The 24813-nt window shown below is 35.7% G+C and overlaps 3 protein-coding genes across 4 annotated transcripts; 2 read left to right on the top strand and 1 right to left on the bottom strand.

Moving 5' to 3' along the window:
• The first annotated feature begins 13 nt into the window (after positions 1–13).
• On the top strand, positions 14–617 carry Atox1 (Antioxidant 1 copper chaperone). Its single transcript, XM_068771896.1, has 2 exons — positions 14–188; positions 263–617. The coding sequence occupies exons 1-2, from the start codon at positions 180–182 to the stop codon at positions 473–475; spliced, it is 222 nt and encodes a 73-aa protein (XP_068627997.1). The 5' UTR covers positions 14–179; the 3' UTR covers positions 476–617.
• Positions 618–738: 121 nt separating this feature from the next.
• LOC137928994 (POC1 centriolar protein homolog A-like) lies at positions 739–7045 on the bottom strand. The gene is made up of 7 exons (XM_068772004.1): positions 6776–7045; positions 6263–6481; positions 5605–5930; positions 2623–2707; positions 2418–2537; positions 2050–2196; positions 739–1416 (listed from the first exon to the last, which is right to left on the bottom strand). The coding sequence occupies exons 1-7, from the start codon at positions 6908–6910 to the stop codon at positions 739–741; spliced, it is 1710 nt and encodes a 569-aa protein (XP_068628105.1). The 5' UTR covers positions 6911–7045.
• Positions 7046–8331: 1286 nt separating this feature from the next.
• On the top strand, positions 8332–24766 carry Ranbp21 (exportin-5-like protein Ranbp21). 2 transcript variants are annotated; one of them, XM_068771463.1, is made up of 22 exons: positions 8332–8361; positions 8584–8647; positions 8786–8940; positions 9382–9541; positions 9616–9834; positions 11078–11248; positions 12223–12387; positions 12861–12989; positions 13380–13622; positions 14921–15051; positions 15794–15935; positions 16900–17083; positions 17751–17914; positions 18513–18680; positions 18876–19078; positions 19637–19931; positions 20359–20587; positions 21194–21342; positions 22413–22565; positions 23172–23375; positions 23724–23897; positions 24100–24766. In XM_068771463.1, exons 3-22 carry the CDS (start codon positions 8801–8803, stop codon positions 24253–24255), a joined length of 3579 nt encoding a protein of 1192 aa, XP_068627564.1. In that variant the 5' UTR covers positions 8332–8361; positions 8584–8647; positions 8786–8800; the 3' UTR covers positions 24256–24766. The 2 variants fall into 2 exon arrangements, with proteins under 2 accessions (XP_068627564.1, XP_068627566.1); XM_068771465.1 differs by having other exon boundaries at positions 8356–8381.
• Positions 24767–24813: the final 47 nt, after the last annotated feature.

Below are 24813 nucleotides of genomic sequence, written 5' to 3'. Positions count from 1 at the left end.
ATTACTATACACATTCCAGCGCAACATTTACATTCTCTGGAGGGTTATTGACCTGTCAAATTGCGTTTATTCAATTGATAAAATATTAAATCCGATGATAAAGAAATCCGATCTTTTACAAGTAAATGTGGTTTTAGAGTCGTTTATATAAATCCAGCCTTATTTGACAAAATACCAACATGGCAACGGTAACATCGACGTTACATTAAATTAGGATTTATTTGATTTGAATATTTGCCTAATAATCTAACTGTTTTTACAGGAACACATATTTAACGTGGAAATGACCTGCGAAGGTTGTTCAGGAGCTGTGGAAAGAGTTCTCAACAGGTTAAAAGGTCAAGGTGTTAATCAAGTCTCAATAAGTCTACCAGAACAAAAAGTGACAGTAACATCTACCCTCAGTGCTGATCAGCTGCTAGAGGTGATCAAAAAGACAGGCAAGAAGACGACGTATGTTGGACCACAGCCTTAACTAAAAATTTTTTAAATTAAGAAAAATTGAGGCAGGTATTAATATAAGAATATGGTTTTATAAGTATTATTCCATTGCAATTATAATTTCCAATTATGAACCCCAGGGATTTTCTTTTAAATTTATTTTTTTTTTAAAGTAACTGTGTGTTTGCTGTAAATATTTAAAAACTGTTAATAATTATTAATACAATAACACACTATATATATTTTTTAGATGATATTTAATAAATATATTATTAATAAATAAATTTGTTTCATTAATCACTGTTTAGGAACAGCAACATCTTCCAATGTATTAAGCCTCAAGTCAACTAAATCTACTGCCTCATGTAAAGCATTCAAGTGATCAACTATTGCATTTACAGTAGGCAATACATCTGCACAGTCACACTCCTTGATTCTGTTCACTTTTTTTGTCAGTATTGTATCTTTTTTCATCCTTTTAGCAAATGGTTCATTTTTAGAATTGTAGGTTTCAGAAATTATCTTAAATCCACTATTTAATGGAAATGTTCTCTTCCGACCCACCCACTCAATTGTTCCACTAGTATAACAGATATCAGTCTCTTTCAGTTTTATCATTCCAAACAAATCTTCATCGTTTTTTTCAACAGCGATGGGTGTTTTAATTATTGATGGTATAGAGTATGTTGTTGGATTTGGTGGTGATCGGGGAATGTGACTTATGTGGCCAACACTAAAAGATTCATTAGGTTCATTTTCAGTTAAAACTGTGCCACTTTTACTTTTTTCACTTCTTGATACATTCATTTCATATGTGAAGTTCATTGGACTAGATACATTTTTTGTGTTTTCAAAATCTTCAACAAAGCTACTGCTTGCAATTGGTTCGTCTATATTTGGACCATCATCAAAATGGACAAATGTGACAATGGGATATTTGGAGCTGTGATAGCATTGGTACCATAACCTTGCACCCTGATTTATGAATGAAATTTAATTAATACATAATTCTTGTTAAACTAATTTATGGGTAGGCTCTCTGGCCTTTTCACTAGCTAAAAGTACAGGGAATCTACAGTAAGTTAGTTAATATTAAAATTTGACAAAGGATCAGGGCTTATGGAATTACTAATTAAAAGTGAGCAATTTTTGTATCATGTAATATTTTGAGAATTTTGACAATTTGTTATAAACATTACAATTAACATTATAATAATAGTTTTAAAACTTTAAATAATATAAATAATAAATGATGCATATATCTGCTAGCTCAAATGAATTATTATAAGATTACAGAATTTTATTCTGCATTCCAGTTTTCATTCTAGAAAGACTACAGAGCACATCTATAAAGTTACATAATATGAGTCTGACCCCATTAATCTATTTTTATATCCCCTTACCCATTCAAGATATTCATATCAGTAATAAGTCTTTACGAAATCATTAATTTATTTTTAGATTGTTCTTAATAATATTTTATTCAGTTTGTCTAATTATACTAAACAATTAAGAATATTAGATATAAGTCTTTAGGTAAGCATAGGCCAAATAAGTATTCTATTAGTTTATTCATATCAATAACATAAACTATCTCTTTTTGACAACCTGAGCTCTTCCACTTTTAGTTGATTGTAGTTTTTGTGTGGATCCCTGAGGTGTTTTGTCCGTTTTAGGTGAAAACATTTGATTTTGCATTTCATTCTCCTTTGATTCATTGGCTATTTCCGTAAAATTTGTTTTCCATAACAACACCTAAAATTAATTCCATGAAACATGATTATTTTATTTCATCAACAGTAGTTATATAAATTATTTATAACCTAACAATAGAAAATGATTAAGAATTTTGTTTGGGCTTATTGGAGTCCTAAAGTTTATGCCAGAGAAGACATTTTGGCTATCTTAGTGCTGTGGTATTTAAAATCCAATAACCCTGTAAATGCCAAATAACAGTAATCCAAAAAAAAAATTACCATTTTATCTTCTCCTCCTGATGCAAAACTCTCTCCAGTAATTGAAAAACTGACTGTATTAACAGCACCACTATGCCCATTCAAAGTAAACAGTGGATGCCCTTCTAATAAATCTAAAATCTACAAACAAAGAAATCTTTAGTATAAATTTATACAGCATATTACCATAAACAATGTCATAGATGTACTTTCTCATCAAGTTTACCTTCATTTTGCCATCTTTGCTGGATGTTAAAATATAACTGCCACTAGGATGAAATGCCAATTGTGTTACTGCATCATTGTGAATGCTGAAATTTGAATTTTGCCAACTTTAAATCCATATTATAATTTGCACTATTTATTTTGCCTGTTTACCTAAATTTTATTACAAAATATTCATTTCTTTATAAAATTACTATATATATAAATATATCTTCTTTTTGCTTATAAATTTCTATACATTTACACACACACACACATATATATATATCTTTCTCCTGATTCATCACAATATCTTTGGAACCCTAAGACTTGCAGACTCCAAATATTGATACTGTACCCAGTGATAAATATTGCACATCGACCTTTGGAAAGAGAAAAACGGCTAATTTCGGTTTCGTAGAGCACTATCTCCGTTCCACACTACCTATGTAACGTTTTGTCAGTCGTTGTATTTCGTGCGACCGAGATAACGCTCTACGAAGCCGAAATTCGCCGATTGTCTCTTTCAAAGGTAGATGTGCAATATTTATAGCACGGTACTGTACATCGGAATATTCCTTTCTTTTGAATGGCATTTGGAATGGCAGAGGCCGAGGCGACTACATGGTTGACGCTATGTGAGAAGGCTAGCGCCACGTGAACCAACTACACTGGCTATGGTCAACACAAGACTGGTCATTTTGGCGACGTTAATGCTGGGTAGGCCTATGCCTTTAAATGGGCTCCTTTCGACTGATATAATGATGATGTCGACCCTTTAGTACTGGTAAACAAAGAATGGATTTCGGCATCTATTAAAAAATTCAAACCATAGCTCTTACAGGTATTAAACTTATAATATTCTTTTGGACCTGGTATAAATTATCAGGAACAAATTTTATGAAATTATAACAACAAAAGACCGCATACAATGCAAAGTGGGTGTGAGCAACAGGTATGATATACAGAAAAGAAACAGTTGCTCTGAAAAAATAAATAATGCTCTTCTTGGGAAAATTTCCAATGGACTGTTTGGTATTTGCAACTATCACAAATTTTATACTGTAATGTAGGAACATTAACTGCATGTTGTTTATGTTATTAGGTAGTCACATAAACAACCTGCAGTTCCTGTTTGTTACTGACAAAACAAGTACCAAATTTATCAATAAAATGTGTTAAATTCCTTCAGTTAAGTTGCAAGTACATTGCTTTTTTCTTTTATGACTTATACTTCACAAGTTGAGTTGCAACAAAATACAGCAAAAATAAGAGTCCCTCATTGCATACCTAAGGTGCACTTACTGTATTTGGGCCTTAAAAAATTGCAACTAGCAATTTTAATATACTTGTTTAACAAAGGATAAAGATAATAGTATCAGATAAAAGAATCAGATGTTAAACATATTATATACCTGTTGGAGTATCAGCTTATCATCAGTGGCGTACCTAGGGGGGGGGGGGGGTGCGGTCCGCACCGGGCGGCACTTACCTTGGGGCGGCATTTTTTATATTTACTTATAGTTGTAAAAAGCAACTTTTTCATTTCAAATTTATTTTCTTTCTTGAATAATAAATGATTATTATGATTATTAGAAGAAGAAAATAGTAAAACGAGATCAGATGCTGGAATATTATTCAATTCTATGTAATATTTTTCTTTTCTATGTTACCTTCATTTATGGGAACCCGTCCTTTTGGAAATTAAGGACGCTCAAAAATACTTACAAGTAAAAGGGTTAAATGTCCACCAATGCCATATAAAACTAAATTCTTTGCAAACACATTTCATTGAACAAAGAGATATGCTAGTGCAAAACGCTGTTATAGCAGCCAAAATAATTTGTGAAGAGTTGGAGATATCGACTGAGCGTCGAGTTAGAAGGAGAAAAAATATGAGTGGGGAAAATTCGACGTGGAGACGTGGGGCTATCCTTAGAAGAAGAAGTACGAAGAGAAATGTTTTCATCTATGGACAGAATTATAAAGGAATAAAAGAACGCTTCGATCAGTTGCACGGCCTTGAAAAAAAATATTCGTATATAATACCGTGTAACCTACTAAATGAAGAATTTGAATGTCAAATAAATGACTTGATTGACATTGATAAAGAACAGTTCCATATTAAAAGAAAAAGGATCCAGGTTTTTATGGCTGTACCTACACTAAAAAAAGAGGCAAAACATTAGAAAAACGGAGAGAAGGGCCCTCTTGATCTGCTAAAATTCAGCAGTATAGGTTGGAAAATTCTGTTCCCAACATTGTAATATTGTTAAGAATTTTTTTAATAATTTCAATCAGTGTCGCTAGTTGCGAAAGAAGCTTCTCAAAATTGAAGTTGATAAAAAATTATCTTCGTTCTACAATGAGTCAATTAAGACTACAAAATCTTGCAATATTGTCAATAGAACAAAAAATTACAAATAATATAAATTTTGAGAGCATTATACACAATTTTTCTAGTATGAAAGCTAGAAGAGTAGATATCATATAAATATATTTACGAGTGCATACAAATATGTCTAAAAAAATTTACTCTGTGTATTTGTTAATATTGATTAAATAACCTTATAATTTATTTATGTGTAATTAACACAATTTATTTATTTATTAATTTATAAAAACCACTATTTGATTGACTTATAATAGAAAAGGCGGCAAACTGGAGATCGCCCCGGGCGGCAAAAGTTCTAGGTACGCCACTGCTTATCATGGATGTAAAACGCAGAGCAAGATGGATAACTATTCCTGTTTTTACATAGGTACTCCACAACAAGTTATTTTGTAATGTAAAAATTATTAAGAGAAAATAAATAAATTACTGAAGGGACTTCACCAAGTTACTAATGGACTCAAAGAAACCAGTTACATAATTTCATAGCTGAAGAAAACCTTTAGGCAAAAGTTGCATCATCTAATTTTTGAAGATTCATAAATGCTTAAAGGGTCAAAGCACTTTGTTTAATTACATTTTATAAATATTTACACTGATAAACATATTTACCTATAATATTGTACAAGATTATGAGTCCTTATATCATAAACCTTAACATTTCCCAAAGATGTGCCTATAGCTATATAACAACCAGAAGGATGCCAAGATAAATATGTTCCATAACCCTTATGATCCTTATAGGTATGAATACATTCTCCAGTATCTGGGTTCCATAGACGGGTTGTTTTATCATCAGAACATGATGCTATAACAGATCCATCATGTGACATCCTGGCACAACGAACCCAGTTTGTGTGGCCAACAAATGATGAAATAAATTTATGCTTAACACTTGACCACAACTTCACTATCTTGTCATCAGAGCCAGTCAATATCTGAAAATTAAAAAAATAAGATCAACATTTAAAAAAATTATAGCTATTAAGAATATTGCTAAATGACTATCCATATATCTGATGATAGCTATATGGCTATCCATATATCTGATCAAGTCACCAAATTTTCTACAGATGTATTAAAAATAAAACTTAAATTGTTTGATAAATAGAGATCATGTAATTTATTTATTTTTTAAACAGGGTAGTTTATTTATTTGTTTTATACTCAGACATTAGAAATTATATAGTGATTATTCCTTAAGACAAGCCTTAACAATTTGTCATATTTATATAAACAAAGTGATTGATTATAAGTGTAAAAATATTACCCGTGAACTATCAGGACTGAACTGAACAGAGCGCACAGTTTGGGAATGAGCTTTAAACATTCCTGTGCTACCTGTAACTGTGGGTACCCATATTCTAACAGTTTTATCTTGAGAAGCAGATGCCATATATTTTCCAGTTGGTGAGAAAGCAACATCCATCACAGCTCCATCATGACCTTGAAATCTATAGCTTAACATGCTTCCACGCCGATCCCATAACTAAAAATTGATATTAACTTATTAGAGAAAAAGTAATGATAATGTAACAACTTATTTACAATAAGCTACTATTGTGTTAATAAAATAGCCATTTTAAGTTGTAAGGCTTTTTAACTGTATAATGCCTGATGAGCCATATTTTCATAGTTCTAAAGATGGAGGATGCAAAAAAACGATTCCAAGCAAATTATTTTTTTAAAGCTCTTTTTCACCATCATGGGAAATCTAGGTGCCACATTGCTTTAAGGCATGAAATATTCAAAATATCTATTTACGATAACTATGTATATTTACCAAAACACTGTGATCAAAGGAACTGCTAGCAATTTGTAGATCATTTGGGTTAAAAAATAAGGCAGTAACTGCGCCTCCATGACCTTTAAGTTGTTTTTCTAAAGAAGGTTCAAAAAGGTTCGATCTGTTGTCCATTATTATATTTCACCCAAATAAAAAAATTACACAGTTTTTAAAACTTTGAACATATTTTAATACATTTAGTTTATTTTTTAGTTTCGGGATTATATATTACGATCAGTTACAAGATTTTTATCTTCGTCTATTTACTTAAACGACAAACATATGAAAACTGATCGCTAAAATTCAAACTGATTTAATTTACCTGTCATAACAAATATCATAGACAAACCGGATATAGAACAAAAAGTCTAATGAAACTTTTTTTTTATTACTACAATTAAACGCTAACGATAAGTTAAACAGTTACTCTAGCAGAGTTTAAATGATGTTCTGAGATCTAATTTTTAAAATAAGTGAATTCTCTTTAAAGTAATACTAATGAACCCTAATGAGATTATTGTAAGTAAATTGTACATTGCGCCGGGTCTTGTAGATTTCATTATACGGTATATGGGAGCCGGACTTGTTGTCACTAAACTTATAAAACAGCGATGACCTAAACATAAACCAAATTAGTGCGCTGACCACGTTTGTTTTATGCTTCAAAGAAACCTTTTTGTAAAATGTCGGGAAAACTTTAATATTGTACTTGCCGTACTTAAACTCATATGTTGTATCGCTTAATTGTTGACCCAAGTACCGACCGATGTTACACTTTAAGCAGAAAAAGAACAGTTGACTTTTTGACAAACGGCGGACTTTAAGAACCAGCTAAAGTACAACAGAACTATAACTTATGCGCCATGCGATTGTAAGAGCTCTTCATAATTTTATTCCAACAGGTATATAAATAACCATGTAACTTTGTACAATACAATCATTCCTTATGGAACTACGGCTTATTTCACACAACAGTAATTTATTTCAATCAGAATTTAAAAGCTTTCCTAGTCTTAAGGTTCTCTGTTCCTAAAATTTATATTTAATGGAAGGTTTGCACCCAAAATAGCATCTGTACATGATAAATTTGCTAGTAGAGAACTTTGTGTATGTGAAGGTAAAGACTGTTAAGCTTTGGTTCTTTAGCAACTAAATTGCTTATTAAACTTAGACATAATACTATTTACCAATACATTAATAAAAAAAATCTTAGTAACTCATTGCTTATTCTTTTACTATTACATTTTTTTTTTCATATTATTTTCGCATCAGAGTTCATGAAAGTTGAACAAGTAGCAAATGTTTCAAACTACTGTACCTTGCTTAAATGTACACTGAAAGCAATTGTTTGTAGCAATTTTAATTCCAAGAAAGCTATTAGTTACATATTCAATCACTGTTATTTTTTAAAAACACTGCTATAATACTGGCTAATTACATGTTTATTAACCCATGAAGAGGATATAAAATTGTCACAGTGCGACAAAATCAACAGCAATGAAAGAAATATTTTCATTCAAAGTTTTAAGAAAAAATATATTGTTTATGGTTCAATGCTGATCTTTTAGTCAGAACGACACGAGGTACTCCTTATGTTTTGAGTGTAATGTTATTTATTTAAAAATAAATTCTTTGTTTTGGATGAATAATTTAATAAACTTATATAAATTCTTACCCTTTATACATTAAAAGCTTTAGATAATTAATGTTATTGTTAAGGCTAATATTTTGTTTGCATGTCACCGGGTAAATGCTATTTCTTTTATTTCATGGGTGTTTTTATTAAGTTTGACATTCTTTTTCAGAATCTTCATGAACTAATATGAAGTGAAATAATATTCTGGCAAGTGCTTGAACTTTGTTAAGTAGGTAAGTAATTGTTAATATTTTTATTTATTTTTACGAAATCTAAATACGAGCTCTGAACTGAGTTAAGAGTATTTCTAAATGATGTAAATAAGTAGTCACTTCTATAACTGTTTTAATTTATTCAATGTGCATATGTAGCAAACAGGAGCTACAATGAACGTGGGTGCAGTGAATGGTGATGTTGCTGGAGAGGTAGCCCTTATAGCAGACGAACTTAGTCGAGCTGTGGAACTTACGTTGAATCCTGCAGTGTCGCATGATGCTCGTAACCAAGCATATAACGCTTGTGAGAGGTAATGAACAGCAACAATTTTATTTGTCTTATTTCAAATGTAAAGAATCTGATGCAATTTTGCTGAATATAGATGAAAGTTATGAAATATATCTTGTTTACATTCTAATCAATATAAAATGTAATAAACTTTTTAAAAATACCAAAGTAAATGTTTTTCATCAGAACTGTTTATTGTGTAAGAAAAGTGAATGTTACAAAGTAATGCTTAATAATGATCTTGACAACAGCTGTTTCATGACAAACATTGAACCACCAATAAAATAAAGAATAAGGCACATTCATTTCTGTAAGAGGTATATTTATAATTATAGTAATTATAAGTTACAAAGCAAGATAACTATTTGTAATGGTAGTTATGGTATTTATTGTGATTATGTTTATTTAATGATGAAACAAAATTAAACTAATATTAACAGTGATAAAGACATTATCATTACAGTTTTAAGGAAAACTCTCCTTGGTGTGCACAAGCTGGGCTGCTTTTGGCCAGTGGTAGTCAATATTCAGCTGTTGTTAAACACTTTGGCTTGCAATTAATGGAACATACTGTAAAGTACAGGTGGACACAGATAACACAAGCTGAAAAAATATTTATTAAGGTAAATATTTCTAGAAATTTCTGCTAGCTTTAAGTTCACAGTAAAGAATATTTATAAATGTCATGAAATTACAGGAAAATGCTATGAAATTGCTGTACATGGGCGGATGGGAGACTGGTCATCTAAATGATGCATTGGCACGAGTAATAGTAGAAATGATAAAGCGGGAGTGGCCACAGCAGTGGCCCACGCTTCTTGCTGAACTTAGTGATGCATGTGCTCGAGGACACCTCCACACACAGATTGTTCTACATGTGTTTTTGAGGCTTGTAGAAGATGTTGCCACCTTACAGGTTTGTGTATTATTGATTTACAAATATGAATTTAGGAATTCAATAAGAAATTTTTTAGAGCACACAAAAACCAAATTTTTATTGCTGAACAATTAAAAAAATAGCCAATTAAAAAAACTTAGTGTTTACTTATATTGAATTGATATTTGACCATGGCATCATTTCAACAATTCTTAGAGTATCAACATTATCAGCAAAAACATACAACATTGTATCAGTAGGTGTTTATAAAAAAATTCTGTTTTATGGATATTCTAAACAATAATGTAATGAATTATTTATAATATTAAAAAAATGCAATAATGCTAGTGATAATCATAATATTTGGTTTTAACTGACTAATCAATACTTTTTTTATTATAAGGTATGTAACATGAATATGCTAGATTTGAGCACCATATGTAAAATATAATTCTATAGAAATAATGTTTTTATTGAAGTTTATCAATTGTGGATGTAGTCAAACTAAATATAACTAATAGATATATCATTATATTATAAAATTATAGTCATAGTTGGGTGTATTGCATAAAAAGGACAAATTATAAACCAAACTTTGAAACCCCATAAAATGTATACATATATATGTATATATATATATGTGTGTATGTATATATATATATATATATATATATAATATTTTGCAGAAGAGTAACACATGTGGCATATTTCTTCTGGTTTAGGTTTGTAGAGCATTGTATATCGCTTATTGTCTTTATCAGGAAATATTGAAGAATAGTAAGAACAATCTCTTACTATTTTCATACTTAATGGAATCAGGCGTTACATTGCGGAAGTCCATCCTAAATAAGAAAGGACCAATATCTAGCCACTTCCGCACATGCAGTGGTTGTCGTGCATGAAAGTGCACAAGTGTTTAGTGTAGGACTCGGTGTTTAGCACTAATCGGTGTAACAACTCCTGAAGATGCCCCGTGGAGGGGTGAAACACGTGTTGAGTGAATTTACGGTGGCGGTTGTGTAGTTGGCATTGTCTGTCGCATGCGCATTTACGAGCGGGGAGTGAATTTACGGTGGCGGTTGTGTAGTTGGCATTGTCTGTCGCATGCGCATTTACGAGCGGGCTGGCGGGCGGTGCACTTTCATGCACGACAACCACTGCATGTGCGGAAGTGGCTAGATATTGGTCCTTTCTTATTTATTTTCATACTACTAACAAGATAATTATAATCATTGCCATAAAATGGATGAATTTATAAACATTCCTTCAATATTTCTTTCAGACTCTCGAGCAACATCAGCGCCGTAAGGATATTTACCAAGCGCTTACTAGTAATATGGCTGAGATTTTTGCATTTTTTATGCGGCTCATCGAGCTGCATGTACAAGAGTTCCGAGAGAAGACTGCTGCAGGTGATTATGTGGCGGCTGCAAGCAACGGACGTGTAGTACAGGTGAATAATATAATTATTTACATAATTTGTTATATCCCATTATTATTAAAAAAACATTTTACACTATTACAGAGTTTCTCGGATAATAGATAAACATGTAAATTAAGTAGTTATAGTGAATGTAATTAAATTAAAATCATGTGATTGTTACTTCTAAATTAAATTTGATTGATTGATGTATTTGGACTAACCACTATGTTACTGACTTTATCCATATTTTTAACATTTTATATTTCCTAAACATCTAATTTATTTGTTGACATTGCCTGAATCTAAATTTAGTTGTTATTATAAATTGACTGCAATATTGTGGTGCGTGGTGTGACTGCTAAAAAGCAGGTTAGTAATTGCACTGTGGTATTATGATACACTGATGACGCTGCTGTCCATCCTCTGAAAACTTGTTTGTGAACAGTGGCTATCAATGCACCTAGTGTGAATTATATAAAATTGTCTCTCGGGAATCGAACCCACGACTCCTCTATCATTGGGTTATCATTGATTTCTAATGGGGCTACCTCTGCCTCCTTATATAAAATAAATGCTAAATATGTAACAAGTGACATATGTCTGGAGGACTTTTGTGTCTAGTCAATCCAAAGCCCAAGTTTCCTACGAGCATGGTGACCTCCCAATCCAGAATAATTTGTATTGAAAAAGCCCATTCCAAAGCTCTTTAGGAAGTGTTCAAGCAGAGCTAAAAAAATTTTAAGTAACTTCCCTCAGCTCTCTGCCACTTTCAGTGCAGCATAACTGTAAATATTAATATTGAAAAAACTGTTATTAAAAAATAAAATTCACATTATGCTTGCTTACTACACATTTTAGATAATGTAATTTATCTAAATCCAATGTGCTAGAAAATTGATGTATGAATACTTTATGTACTACTTATGATCTAAAATAAAATCTAGTACTATGTAATTTATTAATCAATTTGATTTTATAAATCATATATTTGGTTTATGTTTTAGGTGGTACTACTAACATTGACTGGTTTTGTGGAATGGGTTTCCACAAATCATGTGGTTATGAATGATGGTCGCTTGTTGCAAATCTTATGTATCTTGCTACAAGATGATGTGTTCCAGCTCCCTGCTGCAGAATGTCTGCTGCAAGTTGTCAATAGAAAAGGCTCTGTAAGTTGAAAGTAATTGATTTATTTTATACATGTATTCCTTCCATAATTATTAATATATGTATAAAGGATGAATAAATATCAGACTAGATGTACATTTATTCATAGATAATTCCTGGAAAATAAATACGAAGAAAATAGCCATGTGTGAAAATATTTACGTTATTGATCTAAAAATATATCAGACATTTACTGCAAATTGTAAAATGTAGATGTGGGTTATCTATAAACATTAAAAAGCACACTTTTTTTAATAATCTTCAATCTTTTGCTTTCACTTAAATTTAGAAGTTTTTATACTAAACAATAAGTTTTTTATTTGGCAGTAAACAAATAAAAACTTATTATTTAGTGTATAATAGAAAAAAACCTTTTAAGAAGCATGCAAAACTAAAGTCATATGTTAAAAAAAATTGTTTCAATTTGTAATTTGTATAGATGACTTGTACCATTTTATAATTGTATATTTTTCAGACCAAAGAGCGCAAGCCACTGATGATATTGTTCAGTGAAGATGCAATTTCTTGTATCCATCGTGCTGCCGTCGCCAGTATCGGAACTGTTGATGAGAAACAGTATTTATTTCTGAAGAAACTTTCCCAGGTAGCTTTAATGATATTTTTAATTGTTGTTGCTATAATTTTTACCATCAGAGTTTGACTATTTTCTTCAAGATATCCTTATGTAAGAAATTATGGAAGTAAAAAAAAAAATTAAAACAATTAAAATGAACTATTTCTTTCTAAGTTTGTGTCATTCAATCACTTATCAAATGCGATTATCAGTCTCACTTGCCCATTTGCATCTCCGGATATTGTTTAAAACAAAAGTGTAAGTAAGTGACTGTAATAGTCTAACGTTAATAAAAATGTTTTGGAACATTTTCACATTTCCATTATGTAATAACCATAGATTGAATATTATGTAGATGTTATTACATCAAATAATAGATTTTAATGATAACATAGATACATAAATGTTATTCTTTTATAGGTTTTGGCAGGACTAGCACAACAGTTGACGACATTGTGGAGTAATGCAACGAATGTGGAAGCTTGGCTGCCTGTACTGTTAGAAACAATGCTTCTGCTAACCTCACATCCGTCCCTAACATTAGCCCACACAGCCAACTCTGTGTGGTTAGCTTTTTTAAAACATGACCAGATATCGAAACTGCCGCTCGTTGTTAACGTAGTGCCGAGGTGGCTACAGGCCTCAGCACCCAAAGTGTTGAAGGTAAAGCATTTATATTGTATAGTATAACATTTTCACTAGAGATGTTTAGGGCAAGGGAAGGTTTTTAACAAATACATTCTTAGCTATACGTCTCTGACGTCAATAAAATAAATCCATGAAAAGTTAAATACTTTTCACAAAACATTATACAATAAAAAAATATAAGTTCTAATGAATAGATAAGTGTAAAAGCCTAAATATGTTTTTAATCAGTTTTTAATTTCAAATTGTGTACCTTCTATATAAAAATAGAAACATGTTCTGATTAGATCTGTCGAAATTATAATGATTTGCGCCAAACTTTGGAAAACATTAAGTTTTGGAAAAAGTACTGCAAAATAGAAATGATGAATGAAATTTTCGATTTTGTTTATTAATATTTTTAAACATAGAAATGTCATGATTTGCGTCAAACTTTCATTCTCTGCGGATATTTTTGGTATAAGAATTAAGTACAATTTGAACCACACCAGCCAAACAGCCGACGTAACGTTTTCTTTATTTTATTTTATTATTGAATGTCATTACTAACCTTTTACAAAAACTGGAATCTTCACGTTTTTTTCTGTCACTCCTGATATATTTTAACATGTCTGTTTACACAAAAATTGTGTACTTAACAACATATGTCAATCAATATCTTTTTAAACAATTGTAAAGTTGATTTTTGTATTGCAAATTATTAATATTAAAATTGTCATATTATGACTTCCTAGATTTACTCGAATATTAGTTATGAAATAAATGTGATTTTTCAAGAATTATATATTGCGGCGTTATTTATATTTACGTTCTAAAAGAATTCAGTATGTTGCAGCACTCATGGTTTTTACATAGGGGGCTTGGGTTTGATTCCCCCTATCAGAATAAACTTTTCACCAGACCGAGACTCTAGAGAGCCACTACTACTACAGAATTGGTTAGATTCCAATGGCTCAAGGTCTAATCAGATCAAAAATAATCATTGAAAACTAGTTTTATTCCATCTTAATGTTAGGTCTAAGACTTGTGCCGTAGGATAAGTAATAAAATATGTTACTGTCATTAATTTATAAGGTTAATTCTATAAATTTGTAGTTTATAAAAAACTAAGTTCACTGTGAGAGTAAAAAAAGAATTTATAGGTAAAGTAATTACTTCATTGCATTGATTACTATTAAAATATGTTAGTCATATTAAGAGCCTGTGAATTATGCGGAATTTTGTATTTTCTTTTGAATCTAGATGAACCCCACTGTCAACCGTGTTTTTGTATAACATGGATGTACACATGTGACAATACGTTAATAATTTTCCAGGTGTCTTACCCGTCATCTCGCGTTAATGGTGTTTCTGACGGCGTTGCATATGCGTGCATGGACTATGATAGCGAGCAGGAATTTGCCATATTCTTTAGCCGATGTCGGACGGAAATTTTAGATAGTTTTAGGTAAGTTATTCAATTATTCTGCATACTTTTTATATTGTTAAAACACGAGTCAGATATTTCTGAGATAAAACGATCTTAATTGTTAATGTCCATAATTACTCAACGTGTATGTACAGTACAATGATAAAACTAACAGTCAGAGATCGGATCGTAGTGTTTTAATCCAAAATTGATGTGTTGGCTTATTATGGAAAACACTTTTGGTAAACATTTTTCAATCGAATAAAGCAGATAACAATACGACACGCTTTTAGACATGAGACCATAAACTAATGTGATAAAATTTGGTACTACTAAAATATTATTCTAATAATATACCTAAATATTACCTATACAAATGAATCCGCTGTACCGCGCCTTAGGCATGTGCGCGTTAAGACGGGGCCGTTTCTTTTGCGGCTGTAGCGCTCATGCTCCTTTCCTCGGCCCTCACCCCGCCCCGTTTTTCTAAGTCGCGGTATAGCAATTTCGTTAGCACTATAATAACACATTAGACCTCTTTCTAGCATTTTGGTAATTAAATCTAAGATTTTCATCGAGACTAAGGAGTGTACAGGATTATAATATAGAAAACAAACACAACTGACCAAATGCTATTGTTTGTCATCATGATAAATGGATTTGATTTAAAAACCTAAACGCCGCTAGATGGCGTTGTGAAATCAGCTATAAAGACATTTACACCTACTAATGATTGCATAAGGGCAAATGTATTTTCCAACTAATATCTTTTATGTTTTAGGTACTGCATGATAGCTGCGCCTTTAGTAACGTGGTCGTACGTAGAGCAGTGGACACAAGTGGCTCTAGACAAAGTGGACTCGTGCCCGCCGCATATAGACGCGACGCATCCATTGCACGTCGAGTGGGAGGCACTATCTCAGGTACTTATACCCAAACTATTTCACATAATATGCTTTGAATTAACATTGAGAGAATTGATTTTTTTAGTAGAGTGACATTGTTACGTAGTTACTATTTTATAAGTGGACAAGAAGAACTGTTTACTAAGTGCTCTATGCTCGCAACAAAGTTTAGTTATCCGTCTCACTCGCCCACGCGTGAAATAAGAAGCCGGGGGAGCATTGGTAGCACCGTTCAGTCGGTTCAGTTCAGTATCATGCTCGTCCGTTTTGCCCGACCCCCACCACACCATTCTTTCCCTCAGTTTCGGTAGCACTATAGTTGATACATACGAAAACAAATGCGATCAGCATTTAAGTGAATATTGAATATATAATCCAGATACAAAATTTGTTGATCCTGTAATCATTCTAATTTCAAAAATAAAGATAGTAATGGTACTTGGTGTTTTCAGGGAAAAAATTCCCTAAAACTCTCACAATTAAGGTGAATAAGGACTCCAACCTATTCAAGGACAACAAGGAATAAATTCATAAAGGATTTATGTTCGGTGGTGGTAAGATAGAGATTTATAACAGCAAAATATCTAGAACAACAGTACAGTGATTTCAGTCAGACTATACTGGATGGTCCCAGAAATATAGTATGGTTTTTTGAAGTATTAAAAATATTCAATCGTTAAAGATTAACATTGTAGTGGCAATAGGCGGGACATCTTGCAAACGATGACCTTTGCAGCCGAAAGGTCTCTTGTGGCGACGTGGGCTGTCTGACGGCATAGTTAAAATCTCAGAAAGTTAATAGGTGTGGGCCGCGCAAGATCGGTCTTCGTGGCGATCTTTGAGGGAGGCTTGTGCCTCGTAGTAGGAGTCTATCGACTGCACACAGGGCAAATGGTGTGGAGAGCACAGACTAGCAAGCGTGACGTAGCACGTCTACGAACAATGTTGACAGAGGACTTTGTTAAGGCGCAGGTATGTGCAGGTGCTGGACGTAGTGCTGTCGCGACTGCTACAGGCGGAGCCGCGGCCCTGCGCAGCGGCAGGGCTGCGCCTGCTGCAGGCGTGCGTGGCGTGCGAACCGCGCGCTCCTTTGTTGCTCTCGTTACTGCTCTCGCTCATCTCTGCTCTCTTCGTCTTCCTCAGCTGCGCCTACAGCCAGCTCGCAGGTAACCACTCACTTTTTACACTAGCAATAGATAAGACTGAACCAGATCAGACGGTAAATGATACTTATGACAACTTTACCTAATTTTTGGCAAGGTGGGAAAAATGGTGACGTTTATTTGTATCAAAAAATTAGTATATGTAAATAAAATTTTGTGTGTGCTCATTTGTGGTGTATTTAAAAGACGAAAAGGATATACAATATTTTGGCATTTGCACTAATTTGGTACAAAAAATTTCTACATAATTACTGCAAAAGATAGTATAATTCCTAGAGTTCCTGAAGTATTCTGTAATAACTGTTAAACTCTAAGAGTGAGTACAAATAGAAATAAATAGTCGTTTGTAATACCGAAAGAAATGTTTTGTGAAAAATGTAGCCAAAATTACTTACATTTATTTATGTATTACTATACATATATGCACATTAAAAGACAGTAACCAATGGGTAACGTATTTATTTTTAAAATTGACAAAAGACGGGTCCATCTAAGACCTTCAGAAAATAGTCTTATTTTCACTTTGTAAAAATTGCTTTCGTTTTCCTACGATCTATCAAGGGGTGTTACTAAGTCTGAATGACGTCAATGAGTCACTATTTTAATAATGCAAATACTCTATATATTCTCCTTAACATTCTAATCCTTATAAATTGTTTTAATGAACCAGGTCCAGGAGTAAGCGTTGCAGGAGCCGACCTATTACCCCGTGTGCTGGATAAAATATTCGCAGCCCTGGTGTACGAAGGTTCGCCCCCGGAGGACAGACGGTCGCGCTCCGTCAAGAACGTGCGGCGGCATGCAGCTGGTCTTCTGGTCAAATTAGGATCAAAGGTACCCCTGATTTGATTGAAGTTAACTTTATTCGTCTTTGAGTAACTGATATCGTCAAAAAGTGTAAGTTTCTCATTCAAACTCTGAAGTCATCTTCACTGATGAATCCATTTGCTTTTTAGTACCAAAAAAAATTCTATTCAGTGCACTTACATGAGCAGGCTTCCTCACAATCTAATTCTCTTTGTCTACCTATCGGCAAGCAGTCACCACCAAAAAAATATAACCCCAGTTTAACACCATTATTGAGTATAATACCCACACATACTGTCCAATAACCCAGTGGCTGAAGACGAAACTCCATGACCAGTGGACAGACAAACATGTTAAGGTTATTTCAACTGATCTATTGTAAATCAGTTGAAAGGGACTTGAGAGCTATGTCCAGCAGTGGACACATTATGGTTGAAATGATGATGGCAGCTATACAGCTGAGATATGTGTCATAATGGTTGAAAAAACAATTATATTTAAAGCATTTAATTTCCGGGCCATTATAAATTGTAACACTGCTTTATGAATTTCATGCAAGTACGTTCCATATCGTCCTATTTTAATTTTTTTTATATATATTTATAATACAAAATGTTTGTTCTAGTACCCATTGCTCTTGCTGCCGGTGTTCGGGCGCCTGCACGACATGTGCCGCGCGGCGCTGGCCAGGCCTGACCTCAGCGCCGTGGAGAGCGTCACGATCCAAGAGGCGCTGCTGCTTGTCTCGAATCACTTTTGCTGTTACGAGCGACAGAGTGCCCTCGTTGCACAAGTAACTATCTAGCCCATTTGCAGTAAACCAATGTCACTCACACTTAACATATCCAGTGTCTACAGGAAAATACTTATATGGTAATGTCGACGGTTCTCGTGAGAGAAACCTACTATTGGTAACTTAACAACATAGTAATTTCATATCGAGTTTAGGAATATGTGTCTTTGAACAGAGCATTGATATTAATTATAGGTGCTAGGCGACTGCAGCTCCCGGTGGGCGGCGCTGGGGCCTCATGTATCTTCGGCTGCAGCGCTGGCCCGGCTCGTGGGACTAGACGCCCCGCCCAGCGAGGCGGACGACGAGCGTGGGCAAGCGAGGCGCACGTTGCTGCACGCACTCACCTTGTTACTCGGCGTCGTCAAGCGCACGCACGTGCCCGCTGATCCGGACAAGTGAGTCTTATGATCATCATTTCAACCGATAGATATCCACTGCAAGAAATAGGCCTCTTCCAAAGATCGCCATGATGACCTGTCTATCAGCTTCCGCTGTTAATGTTTACCTTGAGCGGGTCCGTGACCTCCACTCCAGAACCCGTATGCGACACAACGGCTATCTGCTCTGCGCGCTATGCGTCCGGATTTCTTCATCTTTGATTTGATCGCCACAATGACAGGTCTAGGGACTTCGCGCGATCTTGAATGCGTCGTCGGTCCATATTGGCGGGGGAGGGGAGTCTGGTCAAGCCGCGTCGATGATTTTCAAGTTGCCAGTGATACGCCTTGAGAAGTAGAGGTATAAACATAAGTTACCAGTAAACAAGCGTTCAGTGTCCTATATAACGTTATGATGATCGCGTATCGTTTTGTTACGAAATCAGTAATAACTAAGAAAGAATCTTACTACTACCAACACACTCAATGTTTGCAGTCTCCATCCCTATTTTTAAATCTTGAATTTATATTTTTAATGACTCATGTTTACTAATGAAATGGAACTTGTAACCACAGGGCATCGCGCGGCGGGTTCAGCGCGGGCGTGACGTCATCGGGCAACCCGGTGTGGAGGAACCCGTGCGGCGCGCACGTGCTGCCACTGGTGCCGCATGCACTGTCGTTGGCACGCTCGCTGCACGAGCTGCACGCGCCGCATGCCGCTTCGCTACGGCACGCGGGGCACGCGCGCGCTTTGCAGCCGCCGCCCGCAGAGCGCCGCAATTTGCTGGGCCTACGCGACGACGCGCCGCCCGCACCCACTGATCCGCACGATCGCATGCAGAACTACCTGCACACGCTACACGACAACGTTAGTACGCGCATACCGCCCACACACTACACACTACACACTGCAACACTTTCAGAGGTTGTCTTCAATGTCATAATATGTAAGAATAGGTTTCTCTTCATTACCACGATGACCGATCCCATGCAACGATTTCCCGCGATCTTCACTATGTCGTTTAACCCCCAAGTGGCCACTCGAGAATTTTTTATTATTATTTAGATATCATTTCTTAACATTTTATTACATTTAAAACAACAACATGTAAATAGTGTACAAGTTTCCTTGCACAATCAACAATATAAAATACTTTGTAATTAGGGATGCAGTTTTTAACAATATACACAAACTACTGTGATGGGTGGTCGACAAAATAACATAACGCGGTATGCAGGGTCATATCGGACTGGCAATTGAGTAGCTAATATAAAGATTGTTGGGACGTTGTCAGGTGTGTCACCTGGTGGGGGCTGCGGCAGCGTCGCTAGGACGGGAGCTATATGGAGCAGCAGGGCTGGCGCGGTTTGTGGTGAACGCGTTGCTGCACGCACCAGAGCGTCTCCCCGACCACTGGCTGCGGCGTGTGCTGCGCGCTGCGCTGCGTCCACTGCTGCTGCACTGCCCACCCGCACACTACGCCGACGTCGCTCTGCCACTCCTCGACCACTTGACGCCCTTCAGTAAGTCTTGTCGTCGTCATCATTTCAGACCATAAGCGCTCACTGCAATGTGTAGGCCTCCCACAAAGATATCTATGGGGGATATACCATAATCGCCACGGTTGACAAACGGGATTGGGGATCGCAGGGTGGCATTATGGTACGTAGAGAACACTGCTGCTCATCCTCTGGAAACTTGTTTGTGAGCAGTGGCAATCCTGTATAATTAATGTGTGAATTATTTGAGATTGTATTCCAGTAATCTCAGCTGGATATTTCTTATACCACTAATATTTCATAGTTAAATCCTGTAAAAGTACATAGATAATTAAAAAATTGAATAAAATTCCTCTTCTCGCAATTTTGAATTTTAATAAAGTTTCAAATATGGTTCGATTTGTTTTCAAAGCTTTGGATAAATGTGTCACTTTATGTACAATAAGACTATATTGCAATTACGCCCCCCAGGGTATTGCATCGGCAGGCCTAATGTAGGTCAACAAGCAGTTTATTCATCATAATTATTATTATCAATAAACTCTCTGCAAGCAATCAAGCTAATTATTTAAAGTTGTATCCATGCATCGTGCAATATTATGTGTTAATGTTTTTGTATGCATTGTGCAGTGCTAGTACACCTGTCACAGAGATGGGAGTACGTGACTTCTCTGTATGAATCCGGTAAACTGGAAGAGGAAGGTGGCAGCGAATCCCAAGAGGTTCTCGAAGACATGCTCGTACGACACCTTACCAGGGAACACCTTGAGTTACTAAAGGTAAACACTACTTACATATTTCACGAAATATGTGTTCTAAGTAAAAATTGCTGGTAAAACCTAGCTTACTTAATTTGTGTATTACACAGAACGGGATTCAAGCTTAGGATCAGGGCGCCTCATGATACATATGCAATGATCGCTGCGGGCACGGCATTTATTCATTACTTTTCCTCCACTGCTCAACGCAGTCGCCATTGACGAACCGGTCTCGTTGGAAACGCGGCCGGATACTTTATCACAGGGGTGGGCAACCACCAATCATACTACATAGAAACGTTGCTGGATTTTTTTCCGCCGTTTCTCAGCGTTAACGCTTGCCGAAATGGTAGTAGTGATATTAGTCAGGCAATAGCAACCTACCAAGTCGAGATTCGGCTTCCACAATCACATTTGTGTGCAAAATATTAGTACGTAGCGGCTAGAAGATCCTCCAAGAGCCCTCGAGCGTCGTTAACTTAAAAAAGGTCCTAGGCTAGGTGGTTTCTTTGCCCTGCCGCCTCGGACCCGCGAAATTTGCAAATGCCATTTTGGCAGCACTGATAGTCCGCTCTTAAAAAACTAATGTAACACGCAAACTTATTTGATCAAACTCACAACCTCAATGTGCAACTTTATTTATATCAAACCTTGCACGATAGTATTATTGCAGCGTGTAGCTCAGCAACGTCCATTAAAATTTTCTCAGCGACACTAAAGCTCGCTATCATAAGCAATGTCCTCTCTACGTCTTTTCCAATGAATTTCCCTAACAATCTCTTGGAAGAATATCTTTACTTTTAAGTTAAATTTAAAATTTGACAACCTAAATCAAATTTGTACAAATATACTATCATATCATGTTTATAATATACATACTAATACTTTATTACCATAAGCGCCCAGCTCGACGAGTAAAATTAGATAAAATGTGTTGATATCTGTTATAAACATATTATATTTTTAATATGTACCTTTTACTGGGCATAATTTACTACAAAAAGAAAATAGTGACATTAGCGGAAGATATGGGCGACAGCAAAAGTTTTCTACCAAGACTATAATGCTATAATTGTTATGCATGTTTTTAGATATCTCTGGTTGACACGGGGGGCGGCGGTGGCAGCGAGGTGGGAGAAATGGAAGAAGAAAACTCTGCGCCGCAGCGAGCACCGGAGCACGTGTCCGAGCTGGGGGCGCTGGTCCTAGCGCAACCGATTGCCGGGCCCGCAGTCCTACACACGGTTATTATCACCATATATTTCACACCCACAAACTTTGCCAAAACTTAATTTACTTAGCACATATGCTTTACGACTCATCGAGCTTCGCGTACTATTCCGTTTGGACCTAGCCAATATCAGGAAATCGTTTATTTAATTAGTGGCTATACTATAGGAAAAGGTTTAAACCCATGTATTTATTTAAATTTTAAATGCCGCGTGGCCTTTATAAAAATACTCCATTCTTTCGTGACTTTTTATGGCACTGTCAAAGATTTCCTTTTATTCTATCTGATCTAAATGCTACAATTCAATGTTTTCTATTACTATAACAAAAAAATAAATTTACTGTCTACGTATCTGTTTTATTGTGACATTTAATATGCCTCGCTTTTTTTTCTTGAATGAAACTAAACCCGCATAGTGCTACTGAAACCGCGCCTTAAGTATTTGTGTGGCGAGACGTGGATAGTATCAGTTCAGTTCACAAAAGCGACACCATGCTATAGTTATATTTATGAAGTTATACCGCTATTTGTAATTTATTTATGCTATTAGAATATTATATTTTTGTTTGTGGTGTACATGTGTAACTTGTGTTTTAACTTGTTTTTTTTTGGATTGCAGATACTGCGCGCGCTGACCTGGAACGACTCTACGTCGTCGCTGCGCGCGTGCTCACTAGCGCTGCCGGCGTTGCGCGCAGCGCTGGCGGCAGGGCGCGTGGGCGCGGCGGAGGCCAGCGGCGCGCTCGCCGCCGTGCTGCAAGCGCTGCGCACGCATGGCCAACACGACGCCAACCAGGCCGCGCTGCTCGCGCTCGCTGTACAGGTACACACACACACGACATACAGCAACCAAAACCACCTCACAACAACATACTACAAAAACTACCACACAACTTTTTTTGCTCACTGTCATGTCATCCGATAGATGCCCATTGTAAGACACGATAGGCACCCCCAAACATCGCTACGATGATCACTCTTAAACTGATCTATACGAGTCTAAACGTACTATAACTATACGAGTCATCTCGGTTATCCGGGTAATACATGAGCAGCAGTCTCGTTCTCTAAGCATACCCTGCACAGAAGATTGTCGGTAACACTTAAACTACCAGTAACGCTAAGATGACGCCGTTAGATGTCGAATAATGATAATGATTTTGAACGTCAGGCGTACGAGGCGCTGCGGCCGCGGTTCCCAGGCATCGTATCGGTGCTGCGTGCCATACCCGACGTAGACGCGCACGACATCCACCGCCTGGACGAGAAGCTGGCCGCCAACAACAGCAAGCCCGCCAAGATCGACAAGAGCAAGCGAGATCTCTTCAAGAAAATTGCTTCAAGGGTGAGCGACGTCCTTTTAAATAAATACAACAAACAATACCATATAAATCAGACTATGTATTTTGGAGTAAATGTTGTATATAATTCGATACGATATCGCAGTAAAACTCCGAGAGCAGCTCATTAGACGGCTCTGAGTCTTTCATAAGGCCACCGTAACGGATAATTTTCTTTTAAGCTAATGAAACTTGGCGTTATTGCAGTTAATCGGACGGAACGTGGGGCAGCTGTTCAAGAAGGAGGTGTACATCCTGGACTTGCCGACGATGCAAGTCGCAAAGGAGAAGACGCGCAGCGTGTTGGAGGCGCCGGAGGGTGCAGCGTTGGACAGTCTGTTTGCCTCCCGTGCGCCCACATAGCGGTGTGCGTGCGCCCGCCCACGCGTGGGACAACGACGCGGACGCAACTTTCATTTTATATGTAAATTTCTACTCGCATTCGCTTTGTGACCGCTTCACAACATTATGAAATAAGTTACGAATCTTAATCTTACACGTATCGTGTAAGCTCTGTATTGGCCATATTGTGTGTGTGATGTATTTCTTGGTACAGTCGGCGCTAACGTATAATTGACATCACAATTATTGTTTTACCGAATGTAGATATTGAAGTATCAGGGCCTAGTTCCTTATAAATTACCTCGTGGTGTTAGCATAGTTATGTATCATTTCACTTAAAAGAGAGCAATGTCATATATATATTTATATTTTGTACTGCATTAATGAAATTTGCATGTGTTTTATAATTCTTGTCAATAATTGTAACGTGTTCGTAGTCGTGCCGTGGGGTAGGTAGTTTTAGCCATAACTTAATGTACTCGTGATGTTACATTTTATTGTGAATAATCGTTTATATGTTATTAAATTATATTATTAATGAAGTGTTTTATTACACTAGTGGTTTTTTATCTTATTTGA

The sequence above is a fragment of the Battus philenor genome, unplaced genomic scaffold (assembly GCF_028537555.1).
Source record: "Battus philenor isolate CCGP_79_NKW_IND1 unplaced genomic scaffold, ilBatPhil1.0.hap1 SCAF_4, whole genome shotgun sequence".
NCBI lineage: Eukaryota > Metazoa > Arthropoda > Insecta > Lepidoptera > Papilionidae > Battus > Battus philenor.
This window is presented reverse-complemented; position numbering and strand designations above follow the sequence as displayed.